This window comes from Chrysemys picta, chromosome 20 (assembly GCF_011386835.1).
Source record: "Chrysemys picta bellii isolate R12L10 chromosome 20, ASM1138683v2, whole genome shotgun sequence".
Classification (NCBI taxonomy): domain Eukaryota; kingdom Metazoa; phylum Chordata; order Testudines; family Emydidae; genus Chrysemys; species Chrysemys picta.
Genome location: NC_088810.1, coordinates 2,118,741 through 2,138,149, shown reverse-complemented (window position 1 = coordinate 2,138,149; position 19,409 = coordinate 2,118,741). Strand labels below are relative to the sequence as shown.

At 55.6% G+C, this 19,409-nt stretch overlaps 1 protein-coding gene across 2 annotated transcripts; it reads right to left on the bottom strand.

Annotated features, from left to right (window-relative positions):
- Positions 1-5,137: 5,137 nt before the first annotated feature.
- LOC135976688 (basic proline-rich protein-like) lies at positions 5,138-16,309 on the bottom strand. Of its 2 annotated transcripts, none has more exons than XM_065573706.1 (5): positions 16,236-16,309; positions 14,718-14,837; positions 11,296-11,412; positions 10,270-10,422; positions 5,138-6,193 (listed from the first exon to the last, which is right to left on the bottom strand). In XM_065573706.1, exons 2-5 carry the CDS (start codon positions 14,764-14,766, stop codon positions 5,286-5,288), a joined length of 1,227 nt encoding a protein of 408 aa, XP_065429778.1. In that variant the 5' UTR covers positions 14,767-14,837; positions 16,236-16,309; the 3' UTR covers positions 5,138-5,285. The 2 variants fall into 2 exon arrangements, with proteins under 2 accessions (XP_065429778.1, XP_065429779.1); XM_065573707.1 differs by lacking the exon at positions 16,236-16,309 and adding an exon at positions 15,738-15,887.
- Positions 16,310-19,409: the final 3,100 nt, after the last annotated feature.

The following is a 19,409-nucleotide window of genomic DNA, read 5'->3' as shown; positions in this document are numbered from 1 at the left end:
CCTGGGTTCTCTCTCCAGCTCTGGGAGGAGAGTGGGGGCTAGTAAGGTAAAGCAGGGGGCCTGGGAGGCTGGACTTCCACATTCTGCCTCCAGCTGTGTGGTCTGGTGGATTAAAACAAAGGTCTGGGAGTCAGGACTCCTGTGTTCTAGGCCCAGCTCTTAGGTGGAAGCAGGAGCTCATGGGTTACAGCAGGGCTAGGAACCTGGTTTCCCTTTTCAGCTCCTCCAATCACTCTGTGTCCTTGGGAAAGTCACAGGATCTGTCTCTCCTTTTCATTGCACATGTTATAACAACATTGCCCCCCTCCACCAGCTCTTGTAATAACCTTTGCAAAGTTCTTGGTACATTTGGGCATGAGGGCCAAAGCGCTGAGGGTGTTTTTGATCCTTTTCCTTGTTCATCCCATTGACACACAATTTAAGCCCCATTTAAATGCAGAACGGAACAGAGGAACCTGAACATGGAGAGCATCCCGGGCCCTGCAATGCAGTTGAGATTCTACCAGGCTGGTAAAGTCATGCCCGGGGTTCCCATCACCTTCCTAATGACCTTGACAACAGCTCTGGTTTCAAGCTGGCTGTAATTTGAGCTTGACCTCTGTATCTCTTCCTCCTGTTCGTCAGCCCCAGCTCCCTCACACTGTGTCATAAATGTTATGCAAGCGTAGAGATGGATTCCCGCCCCCAGTCTAAGAGGAAATGTCAGATTAAATCAGAAACATACACACCCAGCCCTGCCGAAAACCTCACAAATCTGAAAATCATAAAACCGTTGGTGGAAAATTGCAGGTAAAAAAAAATTCAGCCAGAAAATGAAAATTGTCCAGCTGATAATATAAAATAATGTTGGTTGAAAAGCGCTAAAAACTGGATACGTTTTGGCTACAAACTGCTACAAAGTGACCAATGATTGGCCTAAACGTGAATAATTTTCAGCCTAAACCCAACAATGTTTTGAGGCCAAACTATCAAAACCCAAACAGTTTTCAGAAAAAAAAAGTGAAAAATGTAATGTTTCCAGCTGAAAACTGAACAATTTTTTGCCCAGAAACTGCCAAAATCAAAATCACCTTAAAGCTGAAAAAAGTCACAGACCGAAAAACATTTGAGTTCCCAACTATTTTCAACCAAAATGTTCTGGAAGCTGAACAATTTTCAGCTGAAAACCAAACGAGTTCAGGCAAAGATCAAGCAATCTTTAGCCCAAACCTGCCAAAATCTTTCGACTCAAATCTGGACAATTTTTAGTCCAAATCTTCAGAAAACGTGACTATTTTCAGCCAAGAAATGAAAAGAACATGGCCCAAACCTGCTGAAAACAGAAAAAAAAATAGTTTTGTTTTTTTTGGGGGAAGGGGGATACAAAAATTAAAATTTAGGAGCAATGCAGGGGCCCTTGCTGTGAAAAAGTTTGAGTAAAAAAACCCTGAATTTTCCATTAAAAAAAGTTGTGATGGAAAGTTTCCTCTCAGATTCCCATGGAAGTTCCAGGGAGCTGCTGGCCCCTCACTGAAACTGGACAGTGGGGGTGGGGGTGGTGGTTTGATTGACACTCTCCCAATACCAAAATAAAGGGGAAGGGCCGAAGAGAAAGCAGGATCTTGAGACTGACAGGCCCCAGGGCCAACGGGGAGAGGCCAACACTTCAGGTCATAGAATCATTGAATATCAGGGTTGGAAGGGACCTCAGGAGGTCATCTAAGTAGTATATGGTTTGATAGCTTTCATCACCATGCATTTTTTGGCAGGATTCCATGCCCCATTTGCGGCTTTTGTTCCGCCCTCCCACCCCATTTCCGTTGGCGCCGAAGTTTGGCGCCGTTGGCCATTTTGATTTTTTTTCTTATTTTTGTGTGTGTGTGTTTGAATGCGGGAAGTGTTGTGTGTGTGTTTGTGCTTGGATACATTGAGAGAAAAAGGTTGAAAGACTAGAGCGAGAGAAGTTTTAAAGCTGAAAAAGAAAGTTGGGGTAAGGTTTAGAGAAAAAAGGGAGAGAAAGGTTATTGGGTGAGGTTGAGTAAGGAGAGCTGTGAGAGAAAAAGGTTAAAAGACTAGAGTGAGAGAAGTTTAAAGTTTGGGTAAGGTTTATTGAAAAAAGGTGATTGTGTAAGGAGAGCTGTTGTTAAACGGCAGGTTACACTGGTCTACAATTTTTGAGAAGTCGTCTGCTTCAGAGATAAAATGTGCTATTTATTATGTATTTTGATGTGCTGAATTTAAATATGACAATTAAAACAACTGATTGGCTACTGTTTCTAAGATATTTAGTTTTTACATTTTATGTCTATGTATATTGTGTAGATAGTAGAGTTTTAATCATAAATTGTAAACCTAGGTCTTTTCATGTGTTTATGGTTGCTTTTACATGATAATATTTCACCTGTCCTGTTTATGTAACACTTTAAAAATCAGCAAAAGGGTTATATAAATAAAATTTATTATGAAACAAAAGGCAAAAAACTATTCTGTACATAGTTTAGTCCTATTCAGTGTCTATTCGGCGCTTCTTGGCTTGTCTCTTGTATTCATTAAATGGAGCATCTCTTGTCACTGTCCAGCAATAGTCTGCAAGCATTAATGGGCTCCATTTGCCCTGATAGCGTTTCTCCATTGTTGCAATGTCCTGGTGAAATCGCTCGCCATGCTCGTCGCTCACTGCTCCGCAGTTCGGTGGAAAAAAATCTAGATGAGAGTGCAAAAAAAGTATCTTTAGTGACATGTCGCAACCAAGGCTTTTGTATGCCTTGAGGAGGTTTTCCACCAACAACCTGTAGTTGTCTGCCTTGTTGTTTCCGAGAAAATGTATTGCCACTAACTGGAAGGCTTTCCATGCCATCTTTTCCTTGCCACGCAGTGCATGGTCAAATGCATCATCTCGAAGAAGTTCACGAATCTGAGGACCAACAAAGACACCTTCCTTTATCTTAGCTTCACTTAACCTTGGAAATTTTCCATGGAGGTACTTGAAAGCTGCTTGTGTTTTGTCAATGGCCTTGACAAAGTTCTTCATCAGACCCAGCTTGATGTATAAGGGTGGTAACAAAATCTTCCTTGATTCAACAAGTGGTGGATGCTGAACACTTTTCCTCCCAGGCTCCAATGACTGTCAGAGTGGCCAATCTTTCTTGATGTAGTGGGAATCTCTTGCACAACTATCCCATTCGCAGAGAAAACAGCAGTACTTTGTGTATCCAGTCTGCAGCCCAAGCAAGAGAGCAACAACCTTCAAATCGCCACAAAGCTGCCACTGATGTTGGTCATAGTTTATGCACCTCAAAAGTTGTTTCATGTTGTCATAGATTTCCTTCATATGGACTGCATGACCAACTGGAATTGATGGCAAAACATTGCCATTATGCAGTAAAAGACTTTAAGACTCGTCTTCGATGAATCAATGAACAGTCTCCACTCATCTGCATCGTGAACGATGTTGAGGGCTGCCATCACACCATCGATGTTGTTGCAGGCTACAAGATCACCTTCCATGAAGAAGAATGGGACAAGATCCTTTTGACGGTCACGGAACATGGAAACCCTAACATCACCTGCCAGGAGATTCCACTGCTGTAGTCTGGAGCCCAACAGCTCTGCCTTACTCTTGGGTAGTTCCAAATCCCTGACAAGGTCATTCAGTTCACCTTGTGTTATGAGATGTGGTTCAGAGGAGGAGGATGGGAGAAAATGTGGGTCCTGTGACATTGATGGTTCAGGACCAGAAATTTCACCCTCTTCCTCGTCTGACTCAAATGAGAATGATTCTGGTGCATCAGGAACCGGCAGTCCTTCTCCGTGGGGTACTGGGCGTATAGCTGATGGAATGTTTGGATAATGCAAAGTCCACTTTTTCTTCTTTGACACACCTTTCCCAACTGGAGGCACCATGCAGAAGTAACAATTGCTGGTACGATCTGTTGGCTCTCTCCAAATCACTGGCACTGCAAAAGGCATAGATTTCCTTTTCCTGTTCAACCACTGGCAAAGATTTGTTGCACAAGTGTTGCAGCATATGTGTGGAGCCCACCTCTTGCTTTATCTCCAATTTTGCAGCCAAAATAAAGGTGATAGGCTTTCTTAACCATAGTGGTTATACTGTGCTTTTGTGATGCAAAAGTCACTTCACCACAAACATAGCAGAAGTTATCTGCACTGTTCACACAAGTACGAGGCATCTCTGCTCACTTTGGCTAAACAGAAGTGTGTCCCTCTGCAAAATCAAACACTGACAAATAAGAGAGCACAACACTGTATGATTTCTAGAGCTGATATAGGGCAATTTGTTCAGCAGAGTGATGTAAGCTTCGTTATGATTGCATCATCCATGACTTCTAGGAATAACATGATGCAATTCATATCATGTATGACGCAATACCAGCTTCAGATTGCATCATTCATTGTTTTGCCTAAAAAGCAAGTACTGTCCAAACCCAGTCATAGATTTATTCATAGATCCAGTCAAAGATGTATTTTAGTCATTTCTGGTTTAAATTGAGATCCCTTCCCTTTATAACTCACTTATCCTCCGCCATTCCCGAGTCAAGGGTCGTATATACTGACCCAATAGCATATCTTGAAAACTTTCGGCAGGTCCCAGAGCGTTTGCACCCCCATTGGTGGCTGAACTGACTGTGTAGCCGCAGTCTCTGCTGCCTAATTTCCCCACTAGGGATATTTCTAACCTAATCATAAGGCACGGAGCGGCTTCCATATGAGGAAAGACTAAAACAAGAGGATGTACTTTTTCCCACAGTGCACAATTAACCTGTGGAACTCATTGCCAGGGGATGTGGGGATGATCAAAAGCACAGCAGGGTTCAAAAAAGAACTAGATCTGTTCCTGGAGGATAGGGCCATCAATGGCGTTTAGCCAAGATCGTCAGGGACACAACCCCCAGCTCTGGGTGTCCCTAAACCTCTGACTGCCAGAAGCCAGGAGGGGAAGACAGGGGTGGGTCTGTCCTAAATTACTGTGTTCTGTGCACCGCCCCTGAAGTTCTGAAGTTCTGGTTGTGCCACTGTCGGGGACAGGGCACTGGACTAGCTGTGGCCACTCTTATGTTCTTACCTGGCTTCTTGATGGTCCTACCCACGAGAATCACATTTTCCCTCCATTGAAAAAAATAAATAAAATTCCAGAGAGTTTGGTCTCCAGTGTGTTTTATTCAGTGCAACAATATCAAGGGGATGTGAGTCCATGCGGGAGCTGAGAACCCCCGGAGGGGAGAGGGGCTAACGCAGGCTCCAGGGGTGGATTTCAGTGCAGTGTGGCTGTTTCACCGGGTGGGGAATTAAGAGAGAAGCGTCATCAGGAAGAGGCCAGCAAAGGCTGCAAGGAGAAACCCGGCTGGTCCTGGAGCCACGCCCGCAGCGCCGGAGGTTGTGGTTGTTGAAGTCATGCCCGCTGTACGGGAGGTCGTGGCTGCTGGAGCCACGCTCGGAGCATTGGAGGCCACGGTTTCCAGAGGCACGTCTGTCGCGTTGGGGGCCCCGGGTCCTGGAGGCGCATCTGTCACGTTGGGGGCCCCAGGTCCCGGAGGTGCCACCGTGGTGTTGGGGGCCCCGGGTCCCGAAGGCATGTTCGTCGCATTGGAGGCCACGGGTCCCGGAGGCGCATCCGTCATGTTGGAGGCCCAAGGACCCAGAGGCACGTCTGTCGCATTGGGGGCCCCGGATCCCAGAGGCGCGTCCGTCACGTTGGGGGCCCCGGGTTCCGGAGGTGCGTCCGTCACGTTGGGGGCCCCGGGTCCCGGAGGTGCGTCCGTCACGTTGGGGGTCCCGGGTCCCGGAGGCACGTCTGTCGCGTTGGGGGTCCCAGGTCCCGGTGGCGCGTCCGTCATGTTGGAGGCCCAAGGTCCCGGAGGCACGTCCGTCACGTTGGGGACCCAGGGTCTCGGAGGCATGTCCGTTGCACTGGGGGCCCCGGATCCCGGAGGCACGTCCTTTGCACTGGGGGCCCAGGGTCCCGGAGGCACATCCGTCACGTTGGGGACCCAGGGTCCCGGAGGCGTGTCCGTCACGTTGGGGGCCCAGGGTCCCGGAGGCACGTCTGTCACATTGGGGACCCAGGGTCCCGGAGGCACGTCCGTTGCACTGGGGGCCCCGGATCCTGGAAGCGTGTCCGTCATGTTGGGGGCCCAGGGTCCCGGAGGCGCATCCGTTGTGCCAGGGGCCGCAGAGCCTGTCCAGGAGGGGTGACCTGGAGAGGGGGAGAGACCCATAGGGAGGTGCTGACGGACAGGCTGGCAAGGTGTCCCAGTCCTGCACCATCCACCCTGCACAGTGACAGGGAGCAACACTGCCCCCCACCAGAGAGTGAGGCCACAGGTACCCCCAGCATCCCCCAGGTACCTCCTCCCAGTACACACACCCCTCCAGCATCCCCCAGGTACCCCCTCCCAGTACACACACACCCCTCCAGCATCCCCCAGCTACCCCCTCCCAGTACACACACCCCTCTCCAGCATCCCCCAGGTACCCCCTCCCAGTACACACACACCCCTCCAGCATCCCCCAGGTACCCCCTCCCAGTACACACACACCTCTCCAGCATCCCCCAGCTACCTCCTCCCAGTACACACACACCCCTCCAGCATCCCCCAGGTACCCCTCCCAGTACACACACACCCCTCCAGCATCCCCCAGGTACCCCCTCCCAGTACACACACACCCCTTCAGCATCCCCCAGGTACCCCCTCCCAGTACACACACACCCTCCAGCATCCCCCAGATACCCCTCCCAGTACACACACACCCCTCCAGCATCCCCCAGGTACCCCTCCCAGTACACACACACCCCTTCAGCATCCCCCAGGTACCCCCTCCCAGTACACACACACCCTCCAGCATCCCCCAGGTACCCCTCCCAGTACACACACACCCTCCAGCATCCCCCAAGTACCCCCTCCCAGTACACACACACCCCTCCAGCAACCCCCAAGTACCCCCTCCCAGTACACACACACCCTCCAGCATCCCCCAGGTACCCCTCCCAGTACACACACACCCTCCAGCATCCCCCAGGTACCCCCTCCCAGTACACACACACACCCCTCCAGCAACCCCCAGGTACCCCTCCCAGTACACACACCCCTCTCCAGCATCCCCCAGGTACCCCTTCCCAGTAGACACACACCCCTCCAGCATCCCCCAGGTACCCCTTCCCAGTAGACACACACCCTCCAGCATCCCCCAGGTACCCCTCCCAGTACACACACACCCTCCAGCATCCCCCAGCTACCCCCTCCCAGTACACACACACCCCTCCATCATCCCCCAGCTACCCCCTCCCAGTACACACACACCCCTCCATCATCCCCCAGCTACCCCCTCCCAGTACACACACACCCTCCAGCATCCCCCAGGTACCCCCTCCCAGTACACACACACCCCTCCAGCATCCCCCAGCTACCCCCTCCCAGTACACACACACACCCCTCCAGCAACCCCCAGGTACCCCTCCCAGTACACACACACCCCTCCAGCATCCCCCAGCTACCCCTCCCAGTACACACACACCCCTCCAGCATCCCCCAGGTACCCCCTCCCAGTACACACACACCCTCCAGCATCCCCCAGGTACCCCTCCCAGTACACACACACCCTCCAGCATCCCCCAGGTACCCCCTCCCAGTACACACACACACCCCTCCAGCAACCCCCAGGTACCACCTCCCAGTACACACACACCCCTCCAGCATCCCCCAGGTACCCCCTCCCAGTACACACACACACCCCTCCAGCAACCCCCAGGTACCACCTCCCAGTACACACACACCCCTCCAGCATCCCTCAGCTACCCCCTCCCAGTACACACACACCTCCAGCATCCCCCAGGTACCCCTCCCAATACACACACACCCCTCCATCATCCCCCCGGTACCCCCTCCCAGTACACACACACCCTCCAGCATCCCTCAGCTACCCCCTCCCAGTACACACACACCCCTCCAGCTTCCCCCAGATACCCCCTCCCAGTACACACACACCTCTCCAGCATCCCCCAGATACCCCCTCCCAGTACACACACCCCTACAGCATCCCCCAGGTACCCCCTCCCAGTACACACACACCTCTCCAGCATCCCCCAGGTACCTCCTCCCAGTACACACACACCCTCCAGCATCCCCCCGGTACCCCCTCCCAGTACACACACACCCCTCCAGCAACCCCCAGGTACCCCCTCCCAGTACACACACACCCCTCCAGCATCCCCCAGGTACCCCTCCCAGTACACACACACCCCTCCAGCATCCCCCAGATACCCCCTCCCAGTACACACACACCTCTCCAGCATCCCTCAGCTACCCCCTCCCAGTACACACACACCCCTCCAGCATCCCCCAGGTACCCCCTCCCAGTACACACACCCCTCCAGCATCCCCCTGGTACCTCCTCCCAGTACACACACACCCCTCCAGCATCCCCCAGGTACCCCCTCCCAGTACACACACACCCCTCCAGCATCCCCCAGGTACCCCTCCCAGTACACACACACCTCTCCAGCATCCCCCAGATACCCCCTCCCAGTACACACACACCCTCCAGCATCCCCCAGATACCCCTCCCAGTACACACACACCCCTCCAGCATCCCCCAGATACCCCCTCCCAGTACACACACACCTCTCCAGCATCCCCCAGGTACCCCTCCCAGTACACACACCCCTCCAGCATCCCCCAGCTACCCCCTCCCAGTACACACACACCCCTCCAGCATCCCCCAGATACCCCCTCCCAGTACACACACACCCCTCCAGCATCCCCCAGCTACCCCCTCCCAGTACAGACACACCCCTCCAGCATCCCCCAGATACCCCCTCCCAGTACACACACACACCCCTCCAGCATCCCCCAGGTACCCCCTCCCAGTACACACACACCCCTTCAGCATCCCCCAGGTACCCCTCCCAGTACACACACACCCCTCCAGCAACCCCCAGCTACCCCCTCCCAGTACACACACACCCCTCCAGCATCCCCCAGGTACCCTTACCAGTACACACACACCCCTCCATCATCCCCCAGGTACCCCCTCCCAGTACAAACACACCTCTCCAGCATCCCCCAGGTACCCCCTCCCAGTACACACACACCCTCAAGCATCCCCCAGGTACCCCTCCCAGTACATACTCATCCCTCCAGCATCCCCCAAGTACCTCCTCCCAGTACACACACACCCCTCCAGCATCCCCCAGGTACCCCCTCCCAGTACACACACACCCCTCCATCATCCCCCAGGTACCCCCTCCCAGTACACACACACCTCTCCAGCATCCCCCAGGTACCCCCTCCCAGTACACACACACCCCTCCATCATCCCCCAGGTACCTCCTCCCAGTACACACACACCCCTCCAGCATCCCCCAGCTACCTCCTCCCAGTACACACACACCCCTCCATCATCCCCCAGGTACCCCTCCCAGTACACACACCCCTCCAGCATCCCCCAGGTACCCCCTCCCAGTACACACACACCCCTCCAGCATCCCCCAGGTACCCCTCCCAGTACACACACACCCCTCCAGCAACCCCCAGCTACCCCCTCCCAGTACACACACACCCCTCCAGCATCCCCCAGGTACCCCTCCCAGTACACACACACCCCTTCAGCATCCCCCGGTACCCCCTCCCAGTACACACACACCCTCCAGAATCCCCCAGGTACCCCCTCCCAGTACACACACACCCTCCAGCATCCCCCAGCTACCCCCTCCCAGTACACACACACCCTCCAGCATCCCCCAGCTACCCCCTCCCAGTACACACACACCCTCCAGCATCCCCCAGCTACCCCCTCCCAGTACACACACACCCTCCAGCATCCCCCAGGTACCCCCTCCCAGTACACACACACCCTCCAGCATCCCCCAGGTACCCCCTCCCAGTACACACACACCCTCCATCATCCCCCAGGTACCCCCTCCCAGTACACACACCCCTCCATCATCCCCCAGGTACCCCCTCCCAGTACACACACACCCCTCCAGCATCCCCCAGGTACCCCTCCCAGTACACACACACCCTCCAGCATCCCCCAGCTACCCCCTCCCAGTACACACACACCCCTCCTGCAGCCCCAAATTACCCCTAAAACACCCCCCAATTGTACCCCCATGGGGCGCCCCCTGCAGGTCAGGAGGACTATTCCCAGGTGATCAGTGTTATTCCAAGGGGCGCCTCCTGCGGGGTCAGAGGACCAGTCTCAGGAAGTGAACACGAGGTAGGTTCCAGGCAGCAGGAGGTGCAGGGGATGGGGCAAGAGAGGTGGACTTACCTGTAACTGTGGTCGTTCTGCAGGCGTCTCCCACGCAGCAAGTGAAGCGTGTCCTTATTTCCATTCCATTCCCGAAATTCACAGAGACGGGGCCGGATCTGCATTGGCTGGATGCCACACAGCCCTTGAGAACGGTTTGGGTCTTCATTCCCGCTGCACAGGAGGAGACGCCTGAGATTTATTCCCTTTCCACTCACACCCCTGTGCCATTAGCCTTCCTCTACCCACGGGGAAACTGAGGCACAGGGAGTGGAAGTGACTCCCCTGAGGTCCCGCAGGGCTAGACAAAGCAATTTCAGCACCTAAATACTGGATTTAAATCCTCCAGCTCCCCACTCTCCTGCTGTGGGGGAATCAGGGTCCAGGGAATGTGGGGCGGCTTCAACAGGGGAGACTGAGAAACCCACCCAGATCCAGAGGCCAGGCACGACCGTAGGAGGGGAGAGATCTGGGCTGAAGACCCCAACCCGATTCGGGCCGAGTGGGAATTTGAAGTTGGCTTCCCCAGGGTCCAGCTGAGTTCCCAGCCACTGGGGTCTCCTGGCAGCCCCTCCTCCACAGCCGTCATTCGCAAGGAAGGGCTGACCCGGGCCAGACCCCGGATTCCCAGCTGTGTATCCCAAGCAGAGCTGGGCGCCTCTGTGAAGCCAAACTCCGGGTGAGGGGCGGGGCTTAGGCCACACCCCTCTCCTCGGCATTTCCTATTGGCTCGCTTAGGCGGCTGCCTTCTCGGTGTGCTGGCTCGGGCAGATCCCCTCCTCAGGTACCTCCCTCTCCCCATGCACCGTACAGGGAGCCGGGCTGGTGAGTTGCCTGGGGGTTCGGCATCGCAGTGTTGAGCCGAAGGCCCCATTGGGGAGCTAGCCACAGGGTCTGGCATAGAACCCAGGTGTCCTGGCTCCTTAACCGCTGCTCAGACCCACCCACCCCACGCCCTTCCCAGAGCTGGGACTAGGATAGAACCCAGGCGTCCTGGCTCCCCACCATCTTCAGTGACCCATGTTGGGTCGGGTCCCTCTCACCTACCCCATGTCATTTCTGTCAGAGCGACGCCACAAGAGTCTTGCCCATCAAGGCAGGTCTGTAGGTCGCCCGTGCAGCTGGTTCCTGGTCCATCGCAAACCTCACACTGCAGACAGGCCCCTGGGGACACAGAGAGAACATGAGCCACCTGGATTTGTCCCTCCCTCGCCTTCCCCTGGGCAATGTGGGGAATCTCTGTACAGCGCCCTGGGGTCCCTCATCCACTGCACTGCCCCAGTTCGGTCCCTCATCCCCACGGGCTACAGACGTTTCACGCTGCTCGGAAGCTGCATCTCCCCAGGTTCGCTGCAGATTTTAGTTCCCCAATGGGTTTTCCCACCTCACAAACCCCAGAGAGATCCCAGCAGGTGTGAGCCGGTGTCGCTCTCAGCAAGGGCCGAGTCACACCTGCCATTGACTCCAGTGCAGCTGTGCCCCCCGACATCGACTGGGCCCTGCCCCACTGACTCCAGTGCAGCTGGGCCCCCCTGACACCGGCTGGGCCCTGCCCCATTGACTCCAGTGCAGCTGCACCCCTGACACCGGCTGGGCCCTGCCCCATTGACTCCAGTGCAGCTGGGCCCCCCTGACACCGGCTGGGCCCTGCCCCATTGACTCCAGTGCAGCTGCACCCCCCCGACACCGGCTGGGCCCTGGCCCCATTGACTCCAGTGCAGCTGCACCCCCGACACCGGCTGGGCCCTGCCCCACTGACTCCAGTGCAGCTGGGCCCCCCTGACACCGGCTGGGCCCTGCCCCATTGACTCCAGTGCAGCTGCGCCCCCGACACCGGCTGGGCCCTGCCCCATTGACTCCAGTGCAGCTGGGCCCCCCTGACACCGGCTGGGCCCTGCCCCATTGACTCCAGTGCAGCTGCGCCCCCCCGACACCGGCTGGGCCCTGCCCCATTGACTCCAGTGCAGCTGTGCCCCCCCGACACCGGCTGGGCCCTGCCCCATTGACTCCAGCGCAGCTGCGCCCCCCCGACACCGGCTGGGCCCTGCCCCACTGACTCCAGTGCAGCTGCACCCCCCTGACACCGGCTGGGCCCTGCCCCATTGACTCCAGTGCAGCTGCACCCCCCTGACACCGGCTGGGCCCTGCCCCATTGACTCCAGCGCAGCTGCGCCCCCCTGACACCGGCTGGGCCCTGCCCCATTGACTCCAGTGCAGCTGCGCCCCCCCGACACCGGCTGGGCCCTGCCCCATTGACTCCAGTGCAGCTGGGCCCCCCGACATCGACTGGGCCCTGCCCCACTGACTCCAGTGCAGCTGCACCCCCCTGACACCGGCTGGGCCCTGCCCCACTGACTCCAGTGCAGCTGCGCCCCCCTGACACCGGCTGGGCCCTGCCCCACTGACTCCAGTGCAGCTGCACCCCCCTGACACCGGCTGGGCCCTGCCCCATTGACTCCAGTGCAGCTGGGCCCCCCTGACACCGGCTGGGCCCTGCCCCATTGACTCCAGTGCAGCTGCGCCCCCCTGACACCGGCTGGGCCCTGCCCCACTGACTCCAGTGCAGCTGGGCCCCCGACACCGGCTGGGCCCTGGCCCCACTGACTCCAGTGCAGCTGCACCCCCGACACCGGCTGGGCCCTGCCCCATTGACTCCAGTGCAGCTGGGCCCCCCTGACACCGGCTGGGCCCTGGCCCCATTGACTCCAGTGCAGCTGCGCCCCCCTGACACCGGCTGGGCCCTGGCCCCACTGACTCCAGTGCAGCTGCGCCCCCGACAGCGGCTGGGCCCTGGCCCCATTGACTCCAGTGCAGCTGCACCCCCGACACCGGCTGGGCCCTGCCCCACTGACTCCAGTGCAGCTGCACCCCCGACACCGGCTGGGCCCTGGCCCCATTGACTCCAGTGCAGCTGGGCCCCCCTGACACCGGCTGGGCCCTGGCCCCATTGACTCCAGTGCAGCTGCGCCCCCCTGACACCGGCTGGGCCCTGGCCCCACTGACTCCAGTGCAGCTGCACCCCCGACACCGGCTGGGCCCTGCCCCACTGACTCCAGTGCAGCTGCACCCCCGACACCGGCTGGGCCCTGCCCCATTGACTCCAGTGCAGCTGCACCCCCGACACCGGCTGGGCCCTGCCCCACTGACTCCAGTGCAGCTGCACCCCCGACACCGGCTGGGCCCTGGCCCCATTGACTCCAGTGCAGCTGCGCCCCCCTGACACCGGCTGGGCCCTGCCCCATTGACTCCAGTGCAGCTGCGCCCCCCTGACACCGGCTGGGCCCTGCCCCATTGACTCCAGTGCAGCTGCGCCCCCCTGACACCGGCTGGGCCCTGCCCCATTGACTCCAGTGCAGCTGCGCCCCCCTGACACCGGCTGGGCCCTGCCCCATTGACTCCAGTGCAGCTGCACCCCCCTGACACCGGCTGCGCCCTCCCCTTCCCTCCCCCCCGACACCGGCTGGGGATCACACAGAATGACCCTTCAAATAGCCTTGAGCTCCTGCTACTGAAATTCAGACCCGCTGCCTGTCACACAACAGACAATCCCTGTTCGAAATGCCCTTGGCCTCTGGCCAGCTCTGAAACGTGCCCAGTCATGACTCGATTCTAGTGATTTAAACTGTAAATATTTCCTCCCATTTCCACAATTGTTTCACTCTCTGTCACAGGGACTTTGTGACTTCCAGCCCTCTCCTCCTGGGACATTGTCACTCAGACGCCCCCAGCTCAGCCCCCGTTATCCTGTGCCTGCTTTTCGGTTACGTTCGTTAACAGTTTCACCCGGCAGGCGGCTCTGAGTTGTTGGTACGTTGGAGAAGTTAGGAAATCAGCCCCTGTAGGAACAGACCTCACTTGTAGTAAAGAGAGAGCCGGGAGCGCAGGGTCTGGTGTAAGACCAGTGGCTGGACCCAAAGTCAAAGCAGAGAGTTACCAGGTCAGCGTCTGGTACAGGAACTTGGCAGCAGGGTTGCTAATGTTGCTAAAACACGGTTCTCAAGAGAAGTACCAGGCACTGGATATTCATGTAAACACATTCCAGAAGGCGAGGACAGGTCCACCCCAACATAAAACTACCGTATAAACACCGTCCTGGGAGCCGGAGCAGGGCCACCCCCACCCCCAGTGAAGCCAAAGGTAGGAGGACAGAGTGATGGATGGACATGGTGTGTTCGAGCCAACAGGAGAAGGTGCAGGGTGGGTGAACCGTCGGGAGGGTGATACGCAACTTGTTTGTATCAAGGCATAAAAGAGAAATCATACGAGGGCACCTTTGTCCGGCTGCTGACTGAACTGTTAGGACGCTCTAACCACACAGCCAGGACGCTAGGACTTTTTTCTGTCGCCCCTTTGCCGCTGAACTGAGACTGTGTCTTTCTGGGTGATACCATCCAGGTCTGCCGTGCCCGCGGAGCTGCGACGGCACACGGAAAGAACAGGCACGCACGCCAACTGTCAACTCCACTCACCCGTAGCCAGGAGAGCAGCGAGGATGCAGGTGGCAAGAGAAGCCTCCATGGTGATGGCGAAGCAGTAGATCGGCGCTGGGGTCTGTGGTGCAGCCAATTCTCTGGCCGGGGGATTGATCACTGAAATGAGATCAGACGAGGGACGGCACATGCATGAGCCCATTGATAAGGTGGGTGAAACCACAGAGCTATTTGCCACAGTTCTGGGCTAGCTGCACCTCCGATCCCTTCGTGGCTGGTATGTTTGTGGCACCCACACAGATAAGTCAGAGACAAACCTCAAATGCTCCTGCTGGAAGGTAGCGGCATAAGGTGACTCTGTTTCTGGGAATCCAGAATGATCACACACAAGAACCAAAAACAAGAGGGAGACAAAGCAGGCTGCTCCCTATGGTGGTGAGAGACAACTCAGCCCACCTTGTTCTAGGCTGGTTCTTTGCAGGCTGCCTGTGGTCCCACACTTCCCCGCAGAGCTCCCAGACTGCCAGCAGGACCAGGAAACTCCACTCCCCCAACCCAAGCACTCTTAAAGTGATAGCTTGCCACTACAAACAGTTCTCAATACACAATGCCCAGCTCCCTGCAAAGCAGCTCTCAGCCATGCACTGCTTTTAACAGTGGAGGGATCCCAGGGCCCGGGCCAGGACAAACCCTAATCCTTCTTCCAGAGCCAAATTCCCTCTGTGCCCCCTCCCCACAGACCAGGGCCTGGGGCCCCTGCACAATCACCCCAGGTTCCCCAGGGGGAGGAGGAATTTTACTGACCCCTCCCCCACACTGAGTGGGGGTTTTGCTCCCCACGCCACACAGCTGTGACACCTCCCGCACCCACTTGGGGTCATTCATGTTCGCACAGACCATCAGGCAGCCATAGAGTGGGGGGAGACATCCCCTCTCCCTCCTGGGGGCAGCGACCTCTGCCCTCTCCCTCCCACCCCCGTGCACTGCGCTTGGACACGTCCCACCTTTGGCAGGTGTCACAGCATTGCCAATGCTTTGCAGCTGCCTCAGTTTCCCCACCTGTGGTTGGGAGCTCAGCCACCCTCCGGCTCTGTTCTGCCCCATGCTCCCTGGTAAGGGGAGAACACAGCTGATTTCCTGGTCCCGCCCGAAGGAGTCCAAGAGTCTACATGGGAGTCAGACAGTCACCTCTCCGGTGCGGCAGCGGGTGGCTCTTTCACCCCACCCCACCCCTCAGTCTCAGGCAGCTGTTTGCACTCGCTGGGAGGGGAACTGGAGCACAATGGTGCTTCTCCTTTGATGCGAACCTGCTGCACCCATCAGCTGCCCCGTTTGCATGCTGGCTCTCGCCTTCATCAGCATTCATATGGTGGAGGGGTGGGGGTGGGTGCCAGGACTCCTGGGTTCTCTCCCCAGCTCTGGGAGGGGAGGGGAGTGGAGTCTAGTGGTTAGAGCAGGGGGGCTGGGAGCCAGGACTCCTGGGTTCTCTCCCCAGCTCTGGAAGGGGAGTAGGGTCTAGTGGTTACAGCACCAACAGACCAGAGGGGTATCACTTACCTAACGCTCCTTAGAGAGAAGTTTGCCTGGGGTGAAGTAGGTGGCTAATTCTGCGAAACAGAAAGGTGCACCTGTCTCTCTCTTTTTATAGACGGGCTTGGGTAGATGCTGTGATGTAATATAGAAACAAATGGTTTAGCAAGTTTCTACTGGTCATGCCTAAACATTCCTGTTCCCCTCGCCGGCCCTGCCCACCTGTGCACCTGTGCACCCTGACAACTACTCCTCTCTTCCTGCCGGGAAATCCTATTCAAGCAGTGGTTTCCAAACTGAGGAACGCGTACCCCTAGGGTGTACATGAGCTCTCGTCGGGGGTACATGTGAGAAATCCTGTCACGGCGGATAACCACAGGAGTAGTTGGACCTCCATCTTTAGAGGGGCAGGGCCCCCAGCCAGCAGCCGCCGCTCTTTGGCTGCCCAGCTCTGAAGGCAGGGCCACCGCCCGAAGCAGCGCAGAACTTCAAAGATGGGCCAAAACTATAACAGGGTTACAAAAAGAACTAGATAAGTTCATGGAGGATAGGTCCATCAATGGCTATTAGCCAGGCTGGGCAGGGATGGTGTCCCTAGCCTCTGTTTGCCAGCAGCTGGGAATGGGCGACAGGGGATGGATCACTTGATGATTCCCTGTTCTGTTCATTCCCTCGGGGGCACCTGGCACTGGCCACTGTCGGCAGACAGGACACTGGGCTAGATGGACCTTTGGTCTGGCCATTCTTATGTTCTTATGTGTCTCCGCTTCCCCACACAAAGCAACTAGAAACCTCTCCCTTTGCAAAGTTCTTAGTACCTTGCAGTGCTGGGCATGGGGAGGGCTAAAGCTCTGAGGGTGTTTTTATTCTTTTCCCTCCTTCCTTCCATTGACACTCACGTTAAGCCCAGTTTAAACGCAGAGAGGAACAGAGCGACCTGAGCATGGAGAAGAACCCGAGCCCTGCAGTGCAGTCGAGACACAATGCAATGAGCGAAGACGGGAACTGATCCTACCATGCTGGGTAAACCAGGCCAGGCCTTTCCATCGCCTTTCTAATGACCTTGACTACAGCTCTGGTTTCAAGCTGGTTGTGAACTGGATGTAGCCTCTGTACCTCTTCCTTCTAACAGTCAACCCCAACTCCCACACACTGTGTTATAAATGTTATACAAGCACAGAGCTGGAGTCCTGCTCCCAACCTAGAGATAACATCAGATTTAATAAACAAAACCCTGAAAACCTCAAAAACCTTAGAATTATAAAACTTTTGGTGGGAGGTTGGGGGCATGTGTGAATTTCAGCGAAAAAATGAAAATGGTTCAGATGGAAAAAGAAGAGTTGAAAAGGGGCTTAAAACGGGCTCAGGTTTGGCTACAAACTGCTACTATGTGAATAATTGTTGGCCTAAAAGTGAATCATTTTCCACCCAAACCCCCAAATCTTTTGACCCCAAACTATGAAAACACAAACTGTTGTCAGCAAAAATGGCTGTGGGAGGGACGGGAGCAGGATTAGAGAAATTAATTCCCCCGCAATGCAAACAACACGAACCCCCGGCCAGCAGCTGCTGCTCTCCGGCCGCCCAGCTCTGAAGTTAGGCGCTGCTCAGACGGGCGTACATGATAGACTGTGTTATTTGGAAACAGGTACACAGCTGGAAAAGTTGGAAAAAAACACTGAATTAGAGGAATGAGTGAAACCAACTCCCCTGGGAAGACTTGGGGTGGCAATGTAGGGTAACAGGTCAAACATGGGATAATGCGGCGAGACTTCTGGGTTCTGTTCCTGGAGCCATGTAGATCAAGGGCAGGACCCTTGGGTCCTACTCCTGTCCCTGGGGAAGCGGGATTCAGTGGTGAGAGACGTGGGGGTGGGAACCAGGATGCCTGAGTTCTATAGAGTGGACAGTGGGGCACAGTGGAGTAGGATTGGTTGGGCCTTGGAAATCTGGGTTCCATAAGAAGGTGAGGTCTAGTGGGTTAACGCAGGAGGAAGGGGGCCTGCAGGTCAGGACTCCTGGGTTCCATTGAGACATGATGGGGTGGGGGGCTAGTAGTTAAAACTGGTTGTCAGGACTCCTGGGTTCTCGCCCCAGCTCTGGGAGGGGAGTGGGTTCTGGTAGGTTAGTACAGAAGGACTGGAAACCAGGACTCCCAGGTTTGGGTTCTCTTCCCAGCTCCACCAATGACTCCGTGTCCTTGGGAAAGTCACAGGGCCTGTTTTTCCTTTTCGTTTTATACATTAAAACAATATTGCCAATCTCCACCAGCTCTCGTAATAACCTTTTCAAAGTTCGTAGTACATTAATGTGCTGGGCATGGGGAGGGCTAAAACTCTGAGGGTGTTTTTGGTCCTCTCCCACCTTCGTTCCATTGGCACTCATGTTCAGCCCCATTTAAACACAGAGCAGAACAGAGCAACCTGGGCATGAAGAAGAACCAGGGCCCTGCAAAGCAGTCGAGATTCTACCATTCTGGCACCTGGTAAAATCATTCCAGGGGTTTCCATCACCTCCCTAATGACCTTGACAACAGCTCTGGTTTCAAGCTGGCTGCAAATTGGGTGTAGCCTCTGTTTCTCTTCCTTCTATCGGTCACCCAAACTCTCTCACACGGTGTCATAAATGTTATGCAAGAGTAGAATTGGATTCCCGCCCCCAACCCAGAAGAAACGTCAGATTTAATTAGCAACAACAACAACAAAAACTTGAAAAGTTCAAAATTCTGAGAGTCGTAACATTTTTGGTGGGAAGTTGCGGGGGCAGGGGAATGATTTCAGCCAAAAAATTAAAATTGTTCGGATGAAAATAAGAAATAGCATTGGGTGGAAACGGCTTAAAACTGGAGAAATTTTGGTTACAAACTGCTACTAATTGAGCAATTATTGGCCAAAAATGAGTCATTGTCAACCTAAACCCCAAAATGTTCTGTAAATTGGGTGTAGCCGCTGTTTCTCTTCCTTCTATCAGTCACCCAAAGTCTCTCATACTATATCATAAATGTTATGCAAAAGTAGAATTGAATTCCCTCCCCCAACACAGAAGAAACGTCAGATTTAATTAACAACAACAACAACAAAAACTTGAAAAGTTCAAAACTCCGAGTCATAAAAGTTTTGGTAGGAAGTTGCGGGGGGAGGGGGGGAGGGTATTTCAGCCTGGGTGAGCACTGAATTGCCATAATCCAGGCCCAACCCTTTG

Excerpts from the sequence above, each read along its gene's own strand:
- LOC135976688 (XM_065573706.1), bottom strand. The coding sequence starts at position 14,766 with ATGGAGGCTTCTCTTGCCACCTGCATCCTCGCTGCTCTCCTGGCTACG. Across the intron at positions 11,413-14,717 it reads CGCTGCTCTCCTGGCTACGG|GGGCCTGTCTGCAGTGTGAG; the intron begins GTGAGTGGAGTT and ends CTGTGTCCCCAG. Across the intron at positions 10,423-11,295 it reads TCTGACAGAAATGACATGGG|CGGGAATGAAGACCCAAACC; the intron begins GTAGGTGAGAGG and ends CCTCCTGTGCAG.